We start from the raw sequence: 16,021 nt of genomic DNA on the forward strand, positions 1-16,021 counted from the left end.
CGTACAACAAGTACAAGAGCTGTCCCACCTGCGACAGAGAGAAGGAAAGTTGCCCTAAACGGTCAAAGGGGGGGTGCAACTATACGAACACGCCAACGTTCTGGTACTGCCAGACGCACCAACGGGTGTGCTGGGAACACCCCGGCAGGGCTTACATGAACTACGACAAGTGTCCCAGCTGCCCAGTAGCTACCACCACGAACCGGGTTGACTGAGCGTTATGAGTGCTTTGAGTGTGCTAGCACGTTGGCCCTTGAGTGTGATGCAAGTTGGATATAAGCAAGCATGTCTCCTGTCAATTTAAGGTCTGTTATGGTGTTGTTAAGTTGGATTACGAGTATGAAGAGTTTGCTTCATCGCGACATTTGTCTATTTAGCTTTCCTGTCTGACAGAGATGGATGTTTCTAGCGTTTGGTCACATTAGAAGTATGTGACAGAAGGGCAGAACCGTTTATCCTCCCCTTTTACTCCCTAGACCTTGAAGCTGCCATTGTGGTTCAAATATTTCTTCGTCACCGGAAGCTTGGCTTCGGGAAACTTGACCGCCGGAAAGCTTGCCATTCACCGGTAGACTATTATACCACTCTGGCCGTGGCCCAGTGCCGCGCCTCCCCCTTCGCATTCCCCGTCAAATTGCCTAACACTTTAAGCTTATTTCCAAGTTACCTAGGTAGACTTCTGAGATGTTAGAGAAGGCTAGTTCGTCACGCTTGCCAGTTGTATGCCATCTCGAAAGCGTAGAGGCTTCGAGCACCATTGGGACGAGCTCGACAATACATCTTGCATCCTTGTATTCTTGATCTACTGCTAGGTCTACTTGCCACGATGTTCAGGGATGAACACCGGCTGACACCACGATCCCCACTAAACCGGCCCATTGAATTAGAGGCTGGGGGCTGCTTCTGCTCACGTCTGGTTGCTCAAGCAAGATTACATATCCGGCCGGTCGTCCAAATTGGAAGTCCTAGAGGCCAGCCGGCAGTGCGTGGTCTTGCAGTCCTCTTGCTAGCACCAAAAGTAGTCACCCCAACCCAATCTGTGTAGACAAACAGGTTCGCCACAATGTCGTGTCAAGAGGAGGTAGAAGTAGACATTAGGACAGATTTGGGGCTAAAACAACCAACGCTTCATAAACGCTCAGAGTTATGCTAACAGGACGGATTAGCACCAATATCTCGGTCCGGCCCATGTTGTTCCCGGAAAAGGTCGTCCAAGTGTACTATGTGTTCCGAATACACGCTCTATGTCGTACGATCGGCGCTGGCATAAGCCAGGCTAGTTAACGCGATCCGCAAGTTTCAGGGTCCTTTTGCTAGAGCAGTAAACCTAGGAAGCACATTACGGCTAGCCTAGCCTCGATTGTGAATGTAGGGGTGTTGGGTCGGTATCTTGGGCGACAGAGGGCAAGAAGGTTCGGCTAATGATGCAGCCAACGCCTTTGACGGCATCACTGAGACGAAGCGGCGCATACCGTGTCTCCCTGACCTCGTTTCCCAACTTAGGAAGAATGTCCCTGAAAATCTTGCTTGACGTGTCCCAATTGAATAGATTGGTAGCCTCCAACCAATGTCCAGGCCGTGATGCACCCATTTCTTCTCTCGCACATGTCCAATCTCGAATGATCATGATACAACTGCCACATTCACTGAGTAGCCCTACAGTTGCAATGGATTTCAAATCGTTTTTTGGCATTAGAGGTGGCGCTTCCGTGGTGCCCCTGAGCGACCGACGCGGAGATTTGTCACCCAACGACATACACAGCGATATTGGACACCCGGAAGCTTCAAAAGTGGGCAGCCTATTTGTTGTCATTTTGGGCAGCAGTATATGCTTTGCGGCTTTCAGTAGGTTTATCAGAGGACTCATCAAAGCAATCCTGCCTATGTCCTGACCATGCTCTCATCACAGCACAACGAGTGACGGCTATCAACAACTGGCGAAAGGTGCCGTTTATTACATGGGGTGAGTGATGCGTTGGTTCGTGACCTAGTCTCTTTTTATTGACATCACACCTACAGTGGCATTGATTCTGTATCTCTCCGCGTTCATATTCTTCATGTCGTCAGCCCTGTTCGAATTTCCTCTTGGAATTGACCAAAACATTTCAGCTTGCTCGGCGACAGCAGCGTTGTGTTTGTTCAACTATGTGTTTTCGAAGGTTTGTTATGCCTGATACACGGATCATTGTTTTATGCTAATGGGTTTCAATTCTAGAACGTGAGGCACCTGGAACATTTTCATCGATTTCAAGCTGACTCACAGTTCCAGTGCTACTTTCTGTTTCTCATCGATAGAGTTGTGAGTAAGTCTGGGCTCTCATGTTCGTCAATTTGCTGACCAGTCATAGCATATCATCCGCGGCTCTGTTTGCCACCGACTCAAATCCAAGCTCTACGTCTGCAATATCATAGCAACCATTGGTATGGAACTCAAATTCCCACTCATAATACCACATGCCGCTGACAGACCGTAGGCTCTTATATCGGATACAATGCTTTGTACTCGACATTGTAAGCCCGCCTCTTTCGAAGGCTCATTCTTACTCGCTCACATCAAACTAAATCGTCAAACAGTAAGCTGAGCGAGGTAGATCATGGAATATGTGTCATTGGCCGGCGACGCGCGGTTGTGATAACTTCCATTGCATTTGATGTGGCCGTAAATGCAAGCATGCCTCTCCAGTTTTGGCTTTATGATGACTGACCCAGTGACCAGATTTATCTTACACTCCTATTCTTGATCCCACTGTACCGTATGCAATTCCGATATGTCTCAAGAGGATCACACTAATCTAGCCCTTACAGGGTCATATTCCTTTCGTCGATCTTTATGGCAACGGCCAAATGGCAGTTATTTCATCACAATCGACTCGGCTCGCAACTCTGTCATGGACAAACGACTTCGCCAGCTCGCTAATCGGACCTTCCTTGGCACCTGCTGTACAGCTGCGTTTACTGTCGCGTGAGTTGTCTGAAGGTTTGCGCCCAATGTGTGCCTTGACTGATTTTGCGATGCTGTGCAGAAATCTGTCGGCAATAGCGGCTCTCCATGGTGAGCCGGCTTGGATGTGTTTCCTGACCTGCAGAATTGATAGTAAGTAGCCCGACGTTTCTTTCAGTCTCGACAGATAACGTGATGTTGACTGTGCTATCAAACCTCCCAGTTCTCGTCGAAGTCCTGGTCGTCTTTGCCCTAACACGCCCAGAGCATGGTGCTACTGTGCCTTCTCGCTCCTCTACCAACGTTTGATTTAATTGCAGTACCTTTTCAATGTTAGAAGTCCGGCCAGCTGCTATCATGAAGGAAGGATTAGTCAAACTTGCTAAATGGGACTTGACACAGGAGCATGGAGGGAGGATATCCAAATGAGAAAAAGGACGCATGAGTCACGCAACATGGTACATATTGGATTCATGATAGGGATGAGAAATTGGATTGTGCAAGTCACGCTGTTGATAACAACTGAGACAATCTCTTGTGTGCGTTCCTGCTCTGCTACCTAGTCCTGGGTCGCTCTGGCCTTCTTCATAGACTGGATCAGGTTCCGGAAATCAACAGCCTCTTGCACATCGTTGTGCTGGTAGAGCTCGACAATCTTGGTACCATCCTCGTTGAAGTCTAGGAACCACGCATGCGTCCGATCATGCTTGGACCCGTCGATAAAGTCGCAGTACAGGGTCGACCACGCGGCTGCCTTCAGGTTCGGCGCGTCGACGGTGATGTTGTTGACTTTGAAGGAAGTGATCGTGTAGAGGGATAGCTCGCCAAACTCGGCCTCGTACTGGGCATTGGTCATAGTGAGGTTGGGCGGCGCACCGACGTGCGCGAGGAAGGCGGGAGGTCCGATATGACGCTTGCAGTCGTCGGCGCAGCACCTGGAGACTAGGTGGGGCTTCTTCTCCTTGGTCGCGTCCGCGTAGCTCTTGATGAACTCCTGGACGGTGTTGCGGATGGTCTGCTCAAGCGTCGACATGTTGGGCGGCTTTGTGATGGCTGGTGGATTGGTGCTCAGTGTCCTGAGAGCGACGATGGTCCTTGGGCTTGGGTCGATCTGGCGCGAAAGTCAGTTCTTATAATGAGGAGGACCTCTCATCAAGCCCCTCATAGGCGGCCGCTAAGTATCTGACAAGAATCCTTTGGGTCCGTACCTTGCTGACGGGCTGGACATGCTAGTCCAATGATATCATGTAAAAGATATCAATGCCATGCAGTCAGCACTAGAAAGCTCGTACTGCATCCAAATCGAGAAGAATTCACAGGGTATTCATGCACAGCTGATGCTAGAAGAGTACTTGAATTTCAATATTATAAATGGTCTATCTCCCAAACAAAACTTCGACGCCATTTTACCACCCTGCAGAGCATTTCCTTTACGTAATCCCCATCTAAGACTCAGTACCCCAGGCAGGCCACTCGGGAACATCCGTGCCGGGGCCGGAGCAGCTGGCAACAATCTGGGAGTTCTTCTGGCTGTTCAGGCCGAGGATCTCGGCGCCGGTAGGGTCCACAATGCTCCAGAGGTGGCCGCCAGGACCGCCCGCGTTGCCCCAGAAGACACGAATGGGGATCGGCTTGCCCACATCGGCAGCAGCAACAGTAAAACTGTAGACAAGAGGGTTGTTGTACGTGCCCAGAGGCGCCTTGAGGACGGACTGGTCGACGGTGATGCCGCTCTTGGCGTGCTCGCCGATCCAGACGGCAGCGAGATCGTCGACGAGGCTGAAGTGGACCTCGTAGCTGCCGGCCGCGGCGGGCACGACGTAGCCGCGGTGCTCGATGACGTTGTAGGGCATGGCGGTGCCGTCCGGGGCCGAGATGCCGTCGAACTTGAAGGGCTTGGAGTAGTCGCCCTGCTCGTAGGCGCCGACCTGGGCGACCACGCCGCTGGCGAGCGGGGTCTTGCCGGCGAGGATGGCGTTGCGGTCGAGCAGGGCGAAGTTGTAGTAGGCGTTCTGCAGGCTGGCGCCCTCGGCCGAGTACTGCTGGAAGACCCAGAGGGCGTACTCGACGCCCTGGGTGCAGGTGGGCACGGCGAGGGTAGTCGTGGGCGTGGCGGCGGTGACGGTGACGGTCGTCGGGGTGATACCGAAGCACTGGCAGGCGGACCAGTAGTCGACGTTGTTTGCACAGTTGGTCGCGTAGGCTGGGACATCGCCTGTCACGGTCGGCGAGGCAGCGGCTCTGTTGTAGACGACGGCCGGGGTCTGGGTGACAACACTACAGAGACGAGGGACAATTAGTTAACACAGAAGGCATAAAGCTGGCATAGACCAAGCCAAGTCATACCCAGGAGTGACAGTGGTCGTGGTGGCAAGGAAGGACGAGCACATGGCTTGGCGACTCTCGACGGGCAGCTTGCCGGGGACGACGGCGGTACCGATGACCTGGCGGCCGCAGTTGTTATTGCAAATAGAAGCCGCAGAGAAGCCGGCCAGGCCGAGGGCGGCCAGAGTCAGGGAATACTTCGTCATGATGAAGGAAGATGGGAGCTCAGAAGAGGAGCGTACGGAAGAGCGGTGGGTGAAGGCTGGAAGTTGTTGCTGATGATGCTTCAAAATATCCTGGAAAACCTGGAAGGATGCAGCCTATTTTATACTGCCAGTCGAGCTGTCTGGTGCTAGTATCCATCCAAATATCAATATGGCTACAGGGGCATTTGTTCACGACATCCCGTCTTCAGCTGACGCCGCACTACGCAGCTTTTCTCGCCAGCCTCGTGGATACCTGATTGGGAATTAGGAACAGGGATCGTGAGTCTCGACTACCAGCGGCTCAGGCTTTGATTGACGTGGCCCCGTTTCCAATATTGCCTGGTGTTCAGCTGAGTCCGTCGCGTGCTGCAGAAGAAAAAGCATTTCTGGACAATATGCCAGGGCTCACTGCCTAATGCGGACAGCTGGCTGCGATGGTCTAGACCATGCAGGGTTCAATGGCTGAACTTGAACTAGTAGAAAAACCATTGAATTGGGTCAAAGCTTTCCAATAGCTGAATGGCCTGCATTTGGGCATCTTGGTCAGAGGAAATGTACTGCTCCTGTCTCTGGGCTCCTGTCTCTGGAGTGGAGAGACCTAATATTTCAACATAGCTGATCGTTATTTGCGACATTGCTACAGGGTCTGTTGGGTTCCTACAGGCCATCTCAGCCAGTTACCGCTTCATGCAGCAGGACTCTAGACGCCTCCGATCGAGGGAGAAGGTCCCTGACAGGGCAATTACATGATACGCCCCGTTTTTGAAGGTTCTCCGACGCGGCCGCCAATAAAAGATCCGCCCGAAAAGACCGAGGGCGGCAATGCCGTGCTTAGTGTAGGAGGTCGTGCCATTGTTGGTATGGTATCTGTGTTCGATTGTCGCCGCAAGGCGACGAGAGAGGATTTTATGGCCAGGCAGAATGGTACAGAGGCGAGACGCACGCGAGGAGGAGGGCCCAAAGCACAGACGGCGGTGGAAGCGGCGGCTATAACAGCAAGGACTGTAGCACCGTAGGCGGGAGGCAGAGCGGCCAGGGTCACGGACCGATACGGGAACTGGACGGGCTGCACTTGGAGCTATTCGGGTGGGTATGGAAGTTGGAGCGATTGCAGCGGCGGTTGTAGCAACAGACGCAGAGGCACATGGAGTCGGTCGGCCTGCGTGCGATACCCAGTCATGGCGGAAGCGGAACCTAGTCGTGGTGTTAGCCAGTAGTTCTCTAGAAGGGGAGGTTCGCTTGAAGGTGGTCGACGACGACGACACCACCCCGCAGATGAATATCGAAGATGTCGTGGTAGCACAGGAAGTGCACGCGGCATCGGTTCTATTGGTTGTATGTGGCTCGGAGCAAAGCTGGCAGGTCAGCGCGTGATGGCACCGGCGTTTGTTGCTCGACAGACAGGGAGAGGGGAGAGAGGTCTGAAGGAGGGACGTGCGAGGGCCAGCTAACTAATATCTTCCCTTTGAGCTTTCTCTGACCACCAAGATTCTCTCCTCCTACCATCGAAATCTTAAAGGAGGCAGCAGTTCTACGTCCGAAACCCATACAACAGCGAAGTTCTCTACCGACCTGGGCACGATCTTTCAGTGTCTCCGGCAATGCTTCACTGTGTTTCCAAACCCGATGATTCTGCACATCATCCAGCACATCTTAGGGATCTGCAGGGAGTCGAAGGAGTGCCTGCAACGCAACATCTTTATGCAGCGGCAGATGTAGCTGTTGGCAAAGTCCCGTTCCTTATTGGCTGCGCGTTGCATTAACCTCTAAGCGATGTCTCTTCACATGATGCGCAGCCAATTGATGCATGTGATCAGTCCCAATTCCCAATTCAAGGCGCAGCGGACCTACTTTCCCTCCTTGCATCGACGACGACATGGTTTGAACCTGGAATAGCTGATGTGAACCGCAGCTATACATTCCCTTATCTGCAATGGCACGGAATGTCACCTAAAAGAGCTAATCGTTCACTGGTATCTGACATACAAGATCAAAGAGTCTAGATGTGGTTGCACAACAACTCCAACATTCCATTGTTTCAATCAAAAACGTAATGCAATTTTCGTGTTGCTCATAAACCCATTCAGGGCGGTTATATTCCACCGAACAGCTCTTCCCTAGAAACGCTCTTCTCATTGTACAGGTCGTTTCAGAGCCCTCAATATGAACACCTTTGACCTCAACTACACAATATAGGCAGGTCTACCAACATACCACCGACAACGACATACAGACTCATGACACGGCAGCAACGGCGACGGTAGCCGCCGCCTTGGCGGCAGGCGTGATCTCGGCCGAGTCGAGCGTCTTGGCGGTGAGCTGGTAGCCGACGGCGGTGACGCCGTCGGTGTCGTTGAGCCCCCACGCGTGGGCGCTGTCGTCGTGCACCGTCGTCCGGCGCAGGTCGCGGCGGTGCTTGCCGGCGAAGGACCCGCCCGCGGCGCGGTGCAGCAGCGCCCGGTTGTCCCACATGACCATGTCGCCGGGCTGCTCCCAGTGGAAGGTGTAGAGGTACTTGGGCTGGGTGGCGTGGCGGTTGAGCAGGTCGCGCAGGGCGGCCGAGTCGGCGTCGGGCAGGCCCTCGACGTGGTGCAGGTGCGCGCCGATGTAGAGGTTGGCGCGGCCGCTGCCCTCGTGGATCTGGACGAGGCGGTGGCGCGCCATGGGGAACTTGCTCGGGTCGAGGTTCTTGAAGTACTCCGGGGAGCCGTTCTTGCGCGAGTGCGCGAGCGTGTGGCAGCCGACGTAGTTGTTCTTGACCAGGTCGCGCTTCAGGTCCTCGGGCAGGTCGACGAAGGCGGTGCGCGTGTCGGCGAACTCGGTCTCGCCGCCGGTGCCCTTGGGCGGGAGCTCGACGGCGCGCAGCAGGGAGTAGCTCGCGCGTCGGAAGTTGTAGCTCGAGTCGGTGTGGAAGAGTTGGTTGCCCTGGGAGGGGGGGTCAATCTACGTCGCGGCAATGGGTGCTGGCAGCACAGCGGCACTACTCACCTTGTTGGTGTGGGCACGAGAGCTGTCGGGATCGAGCAGGGTGCCGTCGTCGGCGATGTTGCCGGCGTCAAAGAGCTCCATGTACTCGTACCGCAGCTTGCGGTCGCCAGTGATGAAGCGGCTCACATTGTCGAGCGCGCCTAGCCTCCAGGAGAAGTCGACGTGGGCCTTGTCGCTGAGGCCAGTGTTTCGAAAGATCACGAAGCCATACTATGAGCAAGAAAGTCCCGGGTTAGCAATCCTCAGAGGACAGAGCGTCTAGATGCGTGCTGTGACCTACCTTGTTTGCCGCCCTGCTGATCTCTTGGACAGTCTCGTCGTCCATGTTGTCCCAGTCAGGGACCTGAACCTCACACCCGAAGGTCGGGTGGACCGGCTTCACGGTCACCTTCGTGAAGGATGTGTCGATATACAGAACACCGGCCATTGTGACAGGATGAACGGGGCAGGGCTTGTGAGGGAAGATTGTCTTCAACAGACTAGAAGCTGTATGCCAAGGAACAAAATGATGGTGTCGGTGTGTGATGCGGAGGTAAGATGGGACGGAAATGCTTCAAGACTAGCACCCCGAGGCCGGGGTCATATATGCTAGTTCCCGGTTGCCATCCAGAGTGGCGTAAGACGTGTAAGATGAGTTGATCCGGCGGGTGAAGACGAGACCGGACGAGCCGTGACCCCTCCTCGCACCCCACATTGTGTTGAAATGTTGCCGTTCTGAGGAATCGAGGGCGATGTCGGGGAAACACGCGGACGGATTTTGTGGACCGGGCGGGGAACGAGTTAAAAAGCCATTCTCCGACAATGGAATTTCGATAACCCCCAGTTGCGACGGCAGTTCTGTTCTCCCACAGGCTGTCTGCATCCTCAGTTTCGGGACGCGAGGAGGGGAAGCTAATCGACGTGTCATGTTTCCAATCTGGGGGCTAGAGATCGGGCAACGTCGCGGACATTTCAGCCCCAGATCTCAGCCCCCCTCCAGACCTCCACACCTCCAGACCCGAGAAAACGATGACGATGGCTTCAAGACAGGCTTGACAGGCCTTGATTCAGCTAAACATGGTTAGCCCCGTGCCCTCCCAACCTGCCAAGTCAGCCCAAGGAGCCCTAGCCTCGTCGCCACACCCTGTTTCGAGTCCTGTTTTCGGACAACAGAACATGGATCCGGGGCTCTATTGGGATGTGATTGGTTTGCCATGATCCTTCACTAAGCCCTTCAGGTGCAAAGCGAGATACCTGCCATGAATTTGACGCATTGCATGCCGTCCCGAGCCAATCACCGCCGATGTAATAAACTTCCCGCACGGGGGGACCCCGTCGTGCCCCATGATCGACCCCCGCCCTTCATCTCCACAACTTTCGTCCGCGTCCATCCCCGACATTACTATCTTGCAGAATCCGGCCTAGTCTTCTCTGTTGGTCCCAACGCCGTTCCTGTGAGGGGGCAAAGCGGGAGGAGGGGGAGGGTCAGCCTGCCTACTCATCATTTTTTCCCATCCTCAGCCCTGGATGCAAAGGGGTCCAAAAAACTGTGGCATCCAATACGGATCCTCGAGTTGACAACCAGCAGCTCGCCATCTGTGTATGGGGAAAGACAACCTGGGGTAGAAAGAAACCTTCCCCAAGCCCCTTCTCTTCTCTTCCCTTCTTTCCCCGCATCTGCTTTTCCGGGTCGGCAGATACAGATGAACTCTGGCCGTGCTGTTGGCTCTTCGAGATCACGATCCTATATAATCCCTCACCCACATCCTTGTTGATTGGATTGGGATTGTTTTGTCGCTTCGTTTCTCCCATTCAGTTATCTTCCCCCTTCTTTTCCTTCTCGGACCGCCGGTGATCAATTGTCCTTTGACCAGTGATCAAGGGGCGCCACGAGACGCGACACACCACCAGCCCGTCAACCGTCAGGCTATCAAGATGGCGACGGAAGTGAGCGACACGATGGCCAACGTCGCCTCGCGCGAGCGAGACACGACGTGGCAGAAGTACGTCCGCACCATCTGCATCTGCGCCGTCGTCTCCTGCGCGACCCTCCAGTACGGCCTGGACATCTCCATCATCAACGCCGCCCAGGCGCTCAAGGGCTTCCTCAAGGTCTTTGGCCACCCGAACCCCAAGGCGCCCCAGGGCTACGGCATCGAGACCTCGTTCCAGCAGTCCATCACCAGCCTGATGAACGTGGGCGTCATCGTCGGCTCCTTCACGCTCGAGTTCTGGTCCGGCCGCCTCGGCCGCAGAAAGAACTTTATCGTGGGCTCGCTGGCCGGCGTCGGCGCCAACCTCATCCTCGTGCTGTCGACCAACAAGAGCGCCATCATCTTTGGCCGCTTCCTGTTCGGCGTCTCCAACGGCCTCTTCATCGGGTTCACCAACATCTACATCTCCGAGGCGGCGCCCTCGCACCTCCGCGGCGCCCTCGTCACCTTTGTCCAGGTCTCGGTCTGCATCGGCACCGTCATCGGCGCCGTCATCAACAACGCGACCTCGCACCTGACCTCGCGCCTGTCGTACCAGATCCCGCTCTTCACGCTCTTCGTGATCCCCGTGTTCGTCGTCGTCATGTCCTTCTTCATCCCCGAGTCGCCGCGCTGGCTCATCGTCAAGGGCCGCAAGGAGGAGGCCAAGGCGCACCTCTGGCGCCTGCGCGGCTCCGCCTTCCCCGCGGAGCTCATCGACGCCGAGATCGTGGCCATCGTCGACGCCATCGAGGCCGAGAAGCACAACACGCTGCGCGGCTGGGGCGCCGTGCGCCTCATGTTCAGCCCCGCCGAGCGCCGCCGCACGCTGCTGACCATCGCCAGCGGCACCATGCACGGCGCGTCCGGGTTCCCGTTCATCTCGAGCTACAAGACCTACTTCTTCCAGATCGCCGGCTCCAAGCAGCCCTTCATCGACTCCATCATCGTCACCTGCGTGTCGCTCATCGGCGCCTTCTCGGGCGTCTTCCTGAACCGCTTCGTCGGCCGCCGGCCGCTGCTCATGGCCGGCTTCCTCATCCAGGCCTGCCTCATGCTCGTCATCGGCACCGTCTGGACCGTCAGCCCGGGCACCATCACCACCGGCAAGGTCATCGTCGCCATGGTCGTCATCTTCCAGTGCGTCTACGCCGCCATCGTCGGCCCCACCTCGTGGATCGTCGCCAGCGAGGTGCCCAACAACCGCCTGCGTGCCATGACCTTTGGTTTTGGCAACGGTGTCGGCTTCCTCGCCTACTTCCTCATCGCCTTTACCACGCCCTACTTTATCAACCCCGAGTCTCTCAACATTGGTCCCAAGGGTTCGTCGTCCCGTCCTGGTTTTAAGAGAGATCGTATTGTGACTGACATGATTTTACAGTTGGCTTCATCTGGCTCGGCTCCAACCTTATCAGCGCGACCTTCATCTTCTTCTGCCTTCCGGTAAGCATAATTGAGTCACTGCATGATGTGGAGGGAAGATAGCTTGCTAATAACGAGGCTCATTGCAGGAAACCCACCGCCGCTCCCTCGAAAACATTGACGAGATGTTCTACAACAAGGTCCCCACTCGCAAGTTCAAGAGTACGTATAATGATCAGATAATATCGTTATGCTTTTTAAAAGGCCAATACATCTAACCGCTCTTTTTCTTTGCGTACAGGCTACCAGTGCACGGGCACCGTTCAGATCCAGGAGGAGAACGAGAAGAGCCTCGCAGCTGACGAGGATGTCGGCACGATTACTCAGGTTGAGGAGCAGCCCAACCGCAAGGATTAAATGCCGGATCTGCGCCCCTAGTCTTCGCTTTCGTGAGGCTTGATGCGGCGCTCCTTGACTACCGCGTCGGTTTTTGGAAACTCCCAGTGCCAGTCCGGATGAAATGAATGATTTGGTGAATGTAGAGGGGCGAAGTGATGAAATAGATTTGGAGTCATCTTTTAATATAGATCTAAATGTATGGCTTGTGTCTATTTGCAATACTCGGGCGCCCTTCACCGTTGCGAGTTTACTAGGCGATGCAACTGATGAAGCCCAGACAAGCCAACAAGCTCGAGATGGTACCACGCATGGGGCACTCAATTCGGGTTGCTATTCACACTTTGTGCAGTGCATAAGTACTTCATTTCGGTTCAAGTCTGACCAGTCTTGGCGGTTGAGGAGTTAAAGAGTCACGACAAAAAAGTCACTCCAACTCCAACAACGGACAATTGAGTCTCCGCAGAGTCGGGGTAAAACCCGGGAATTGTTTTAGAAAGCGCCGGCACAGCCAAACCTCGCGCAGCCCCAGAGTCGAATGCGACTTTTAGCAAAGAAACTGGAGAATAGCGCGTACCAGAGCGCGGGTTTCTGGGGAAGACCGAAGAAGGATCATCACAAGCCCTTTGCTAACTCCATCCGGCTAGAGGCCGTCGCCAGATCCCCAAAGAATTATGCTTTGTGCCTTTCGGCAGTTACCGCCAAAACCCTCCCTCAGCCCCCCTCCCCATGTCATCCCTCCACGCACGCCCCAATCCTACGCGGCGCGGTGAGAGATTGTCCAGTCCAGTCTTCCCCGCTGTTGGCCCCCCCATTCCCAAGGCAGGCAGAGCTACGGGCAAAACTTAATCGCGAAAGTGTGGGAAGAAAATCCAGAAACCGACCCGGCCACAGCCCGACGGAATGGATACGGATACACGGATCAACTAATAAGCAAGGCAAACATGGAGCACCGCTCACCACCACCCCCGTCGTCTTATAGTGGCCCGATGCTACCGCCGCTGCTCAACCACCACCAGCAGCAGCAGCAACAGTACCAGCATCCGCAGCAGCAGCAGCAGCAGTACCACCGCGGCCTCGCACCCCCGTCGCCTCCCGCCCCATCGCTAACCCACCACCCCGCCAAACGTCGACCCTCGTCCGGACCCAGCGACGAGGGAGCCAGCCCGCACCCGCAGCAGCACCACCCGGGCGGCGGTGGACACCGGCCGCCGCACTCGCCCGCCTCGTCTGATTGGCGGCCGCAGCCCAAGGCGCGCCGGGTGATCGTCCCCGAGCGCGAGCGCGCCCCGCTGCCGCGGCCGCCGCCATCGCCGGCGACTTCCTCTCCCCAGGGGACCGAGGCCGGTGCTGATCCGAGAGGAGGAGGAGGAGGAGGAGGAGGTATGTACACCGTGTCGCCGTCTTCGTCATTCCCACGAGCCGACCCTGCCGCTGCCGCCGCGAGGTCCCAGGCCACCACTACCCCCGCCACCACCACTGGAGCCCCTCCGTCCTCGTCCTCGTCGGCGACGAGCCCCTACGTCCGGCGCAAGCGCGCCCTGGCCGCCTGCCAGTTCTGCCGCCTGCGCAAGACCAAGTGCGACAACGCGCGGCCCGTGTGCGGCTCGTGCCGCCACCACCAGGCCAAGTGCGTCTACACCGACGGCTCCGAGGGCGACGGCTCGCAGGTCGGGCTCGACGAGGCCGCGAGCCGCCACCGCGAGGTCCTCGAGCGGCTCGACGACATCCGGAACCTGCTCGCCCGCTCGTCGCCGTCTGCCGGCTCCGGCTCCGGCGCGGGCGGCGCGGGCGCCGACGCCCGGAGCAGCGGGACGTCGGAGATGGGCGCCGGCAGCGAGCACGTGTCGTTTGGCGTGAGCCCTCTTACCGCCGGTGGTGGTGGCAGTGGGGTCACCAACGGTCTCGACCAGGACAGTAGTGTTGGGCTCGGAGGTGGTGGAGCCGGCGGCGGCGGTGCGGTCGAGACGGAAAGCGTGTCCGACGGGCAAGCTGCGCCGTCGGCGACGGCGTACCTGCAGCATACCAAGTGCGAGTCCGTCCTGAAGTGGCCTGTCCTCGCGCCCGTCATGACGGAGGAGGACGCCGCGATCGACTCTTTCATCTTCGACGCTTATGTGCGCGGGGACAGCGACGAGCGCGACGGAGCTGGTGCGAGGAGTTCGGCGTCGCCGGCTTCGACGCGTAGCATGAGCCAGCAGCCGAGGTTCAAGGGGAAGCCGTTCCCGCCAAACTTTTATGTGCCGTTGTGTCAGAAGTTCCTCGCTCTGGTCAACTGCCGGAATCCGATCGTGGGTGCTCACGACCTGATGTCGTATGCGAGGTCGGTGGCGGAGGACGGGCTGGACTGGGATGCCAGGTCTTGCCTCGTGGTACGTCTATTACCCCCCATCAACCAGTCATAGATGCCTTTTTGTACTGATGCGCATTACCAGTTGCTTGCTTGCGCACTGGCGAGCTACTCCCGGGCCTGGACACCTCCGCCCTTTGTCCATTCCACGCCATCCCCATCGGCCCGCACCCGCCGAGAGTCGACGGTACCTCCGGAAGTCATGTCCACTTCCGACGACGAGGTCGCCGAGGTCTACTACGAGGAGGCCCAGAAGCGGCTGGGCCTTCTCGGGACGTCGCTCATCGACGTGCAGTGCTTCTACTACGCCTCTCTCTTTGAGAGGTTCGCCTTCCGGCCGCTGCAGGCGTGTATGTATCTGCAGCAGGCGGCCTCGCGGCTGCGCTTCCACCACATGAGCCAGCGTGGGGAAGAGAAGCGGTCTCACATGGCCGGCCAGGACGACGAGCGTGCGGAGTCGAGGCATTCGAGCGTCACTTATCACTTGGAACAGAGGGCGTTTTGGTCTATCCACAAGGGAGAGAGGTATGGCCTATCGCTAAACCCAAATGCTCAGTTGTGCGACGCTGGTTACTGACTGTTTTGGGTTGGTGATGCAGAGAGTACGCCACGGAGCTCGGCATCAAGCTCGCCAGTGACCTGACGGGGTTCAAATACCCAGCCGCGTTCCCGACACCTCCGGAAGCCCTGCACCACTTGATACCCAGCGACGACGGCGACGAAGGGATGGATGACGATCTGTCTGACGTGTTCTCGCCCCGGCGGAATGAAGTCATATGGTACTTTTACCTCGCCGAGATCTCGCTCAGGCGGACATTCGACGAAGTGCTCTCCGTCATATACGAGAAGGGCGAACAGAACTGGATCGAGAACATCGAGCTCGTCTGCCGACAGTACCACGAGTCGGAAAAGCAGATCTCCGAATGGTAAGAAATCGTTGAACCTTATATTCTGCCCCCATCTCGGAACACTAACCCGTCATACGGCAACAGGCAATCCCACCTCCCGGGCACGATGCGCTACGACCCGACCTCCCAGCCCAACAACGAGATGGCGTACTACCTCGAGGGCCGCATGGAGGAGTGGAACGAGTGCATCCTGCGCCCGCTAGTCTACTACTGCCTGCACTCCCCGCCCGGCAAGCCGCCCCCGCCGGCCATCGTGGCCCTGGGCCAGCGCGACATGACCCTCTGCGTCAACTGCATCATGCGCTGCGCCAGCCACGGCCGCCACGGCGGCACGTGGGTCGTCCTGCGCCGCACCTTCCGCTGCACGCTCATCATCCTGGCCGCCGTGCTCGCCGAGGGCCCGCTCCGCCCGCCCGAGAACTGGCAGGAGCTGACGGGCGTGTCCATCGCCACGCTGCGGCGGTGGGCGCCGGGCGTGCGGGACCTGCAGCGCATGGGGAGGGTGCTGGAGCGGGTGTTTCGCGCCGTGTGCGAGGTCGACGCCTCGCGGATGCCGGTGGAGGTGGAAGTTGACGGGCAGAGCCGGTGGTGAG

The 16,021-nt window shown here is 57.0% G+C and overlaps 6 protein-coding genes across 6 annotated transcripts; 3 read left to right on the forward strand and 3 right to left on the reverse strand.

Annotated features, from left to right (window-relative positions):
- Nucleotides 1-1,667: 1,667 nt before the first annotated feature.
- Nucleotides 1,668-3,250, forward strand: E0L32_002339 (uncharacterized protein; the record flags this gene model as incomplete). Its single annotated transcript, XM_031136517.1, has 10 exons — nt 1,668-1,845; nt 1,910-1,963; nt 2,020-2,159; nt 2,216-2,218; nt 2,270-2,299; nt 2,349-2,421; nt 2,475-2,511; nt 2,575-2,587; nt 2,806-2,962; nt 3,165-3,250. The coding sequence occupies 10 exons, from the start codon at nt 1,668-1,670 to the stop codon at nt 3,248-3,250; spliced, it is 771 nt and encodes a 256-aa protein (XP_030988554.1).
- Nucleotides 3,251-3,500: 250 nt separating this feature from the next.
- Nucleotides 3,501-3,974, reverse strand: E0L32_002340 (uncharacterized protein; the record flags this gene model as incomplete). Its single annotated transcript, XM_031136518.1, has 1 exon — nt 3,501-3,974. One exon carries the CDS (start codon nt 3,972-3,974, stop codon nt 3,501-3,503), a length of 474 nt encoding a protein of 157 aa, XP_030988555.1.
- Nucleotides 3,975-4,386: 412 nt separating this feature from the next.
- E0L32_002341 (uncharacterized protein) lies at nt 4,387-5,472 on the reverse strand (the record flags this gene model as incomplete). The annotated part of the gene is made up of 2 exons (XM_031136520.1): nt 4,387-5,218; nt 5,288-5,472. The coding sequence occupies 2 exons, from the start codon at nt 5,470-5,472 to the stop codon at nt 4,387-4,389; spliced, it is 1,017 nt and encodes a 338-aa protein (XP_030988556.1).
- Nucleotides 5,473-7,707: 2,235 nt separating this feature from the next.
- Nucleotides 7,708-8,887, reverse strand: E0L32_002342 (uncharacterized protein; the record flags this gene model as incomplete). The annotated part of the gene is made up of 3 exons (XM_031136521.1): nt 7,708-8,397; nt 8,461-8,670; nt 8,741-8,887. 3 exons carry the CDS (start codon nt 8,885-8,887, stop codon nt 7,708-7,710), a joined length of 1,047 nt encoding a protein of 348 aa, XP_030988557.1.
- A 1,487-nt stretch (nt 8,888-10,374) lies between these two features.
- On the forward strand, nt 10,375-12,191 carry E0L32_002343 (uncharacterized protein; the record flags this gene model as incomplete). Its single annotated transcript, XM_031136522.1, has 4 exons — nt 10,375-11,734; nt 11,794-11,855; nt 11,924-11,996; nt 12,076-12,191. The coding sequence occupies 4 exons, from the start codon at nt 10,375-10,377 to the stop codon at nt 12,189-12,191; spliced, it is 1,611 nt and encodes a 536-aa protein (XP_030988558.1).
- Nucleotides 12,192-13,114: 923 nt separating this feature from the next.
- E0L32_002344 (uncharacterized protein) lies at nt 13,115-16,020 on the forward strand (the record flags this gene model as incomplete). Its single annotated transcript, XM_031136523.1, has 4 exons — nt 13,115-14,542; nt 14,606-15,045; nt 15,120-15,446; nt 15,513-16,020. The coding sequence occupies 4 exons, from the start codon at nt 13,115-13,117 to the stop codon at nt 16,018-16,020; spliced, it is 2,703 nt and encodes a 900-aa protein (XP_030988559.1).
- Between the last annotated feature and the right edge of the window lies 1 nt (nt 16,021).

This window comes from Thyridium curvatum (assembly GCF_004353045.1).
Source record: "Thyridium curvatum strain D216 chromosome Unknown NODE_9_length_649264_cov_80.371750, whole genome shotgun sequence".
NCBI classification, from domain to species: domain Eukaryota; kingdom Fungi; phylum Ascomycota; class Sordariomycetes; order Thyridiales; family Thyridiaceae; genus Thyridium; species Thyridium curvatum.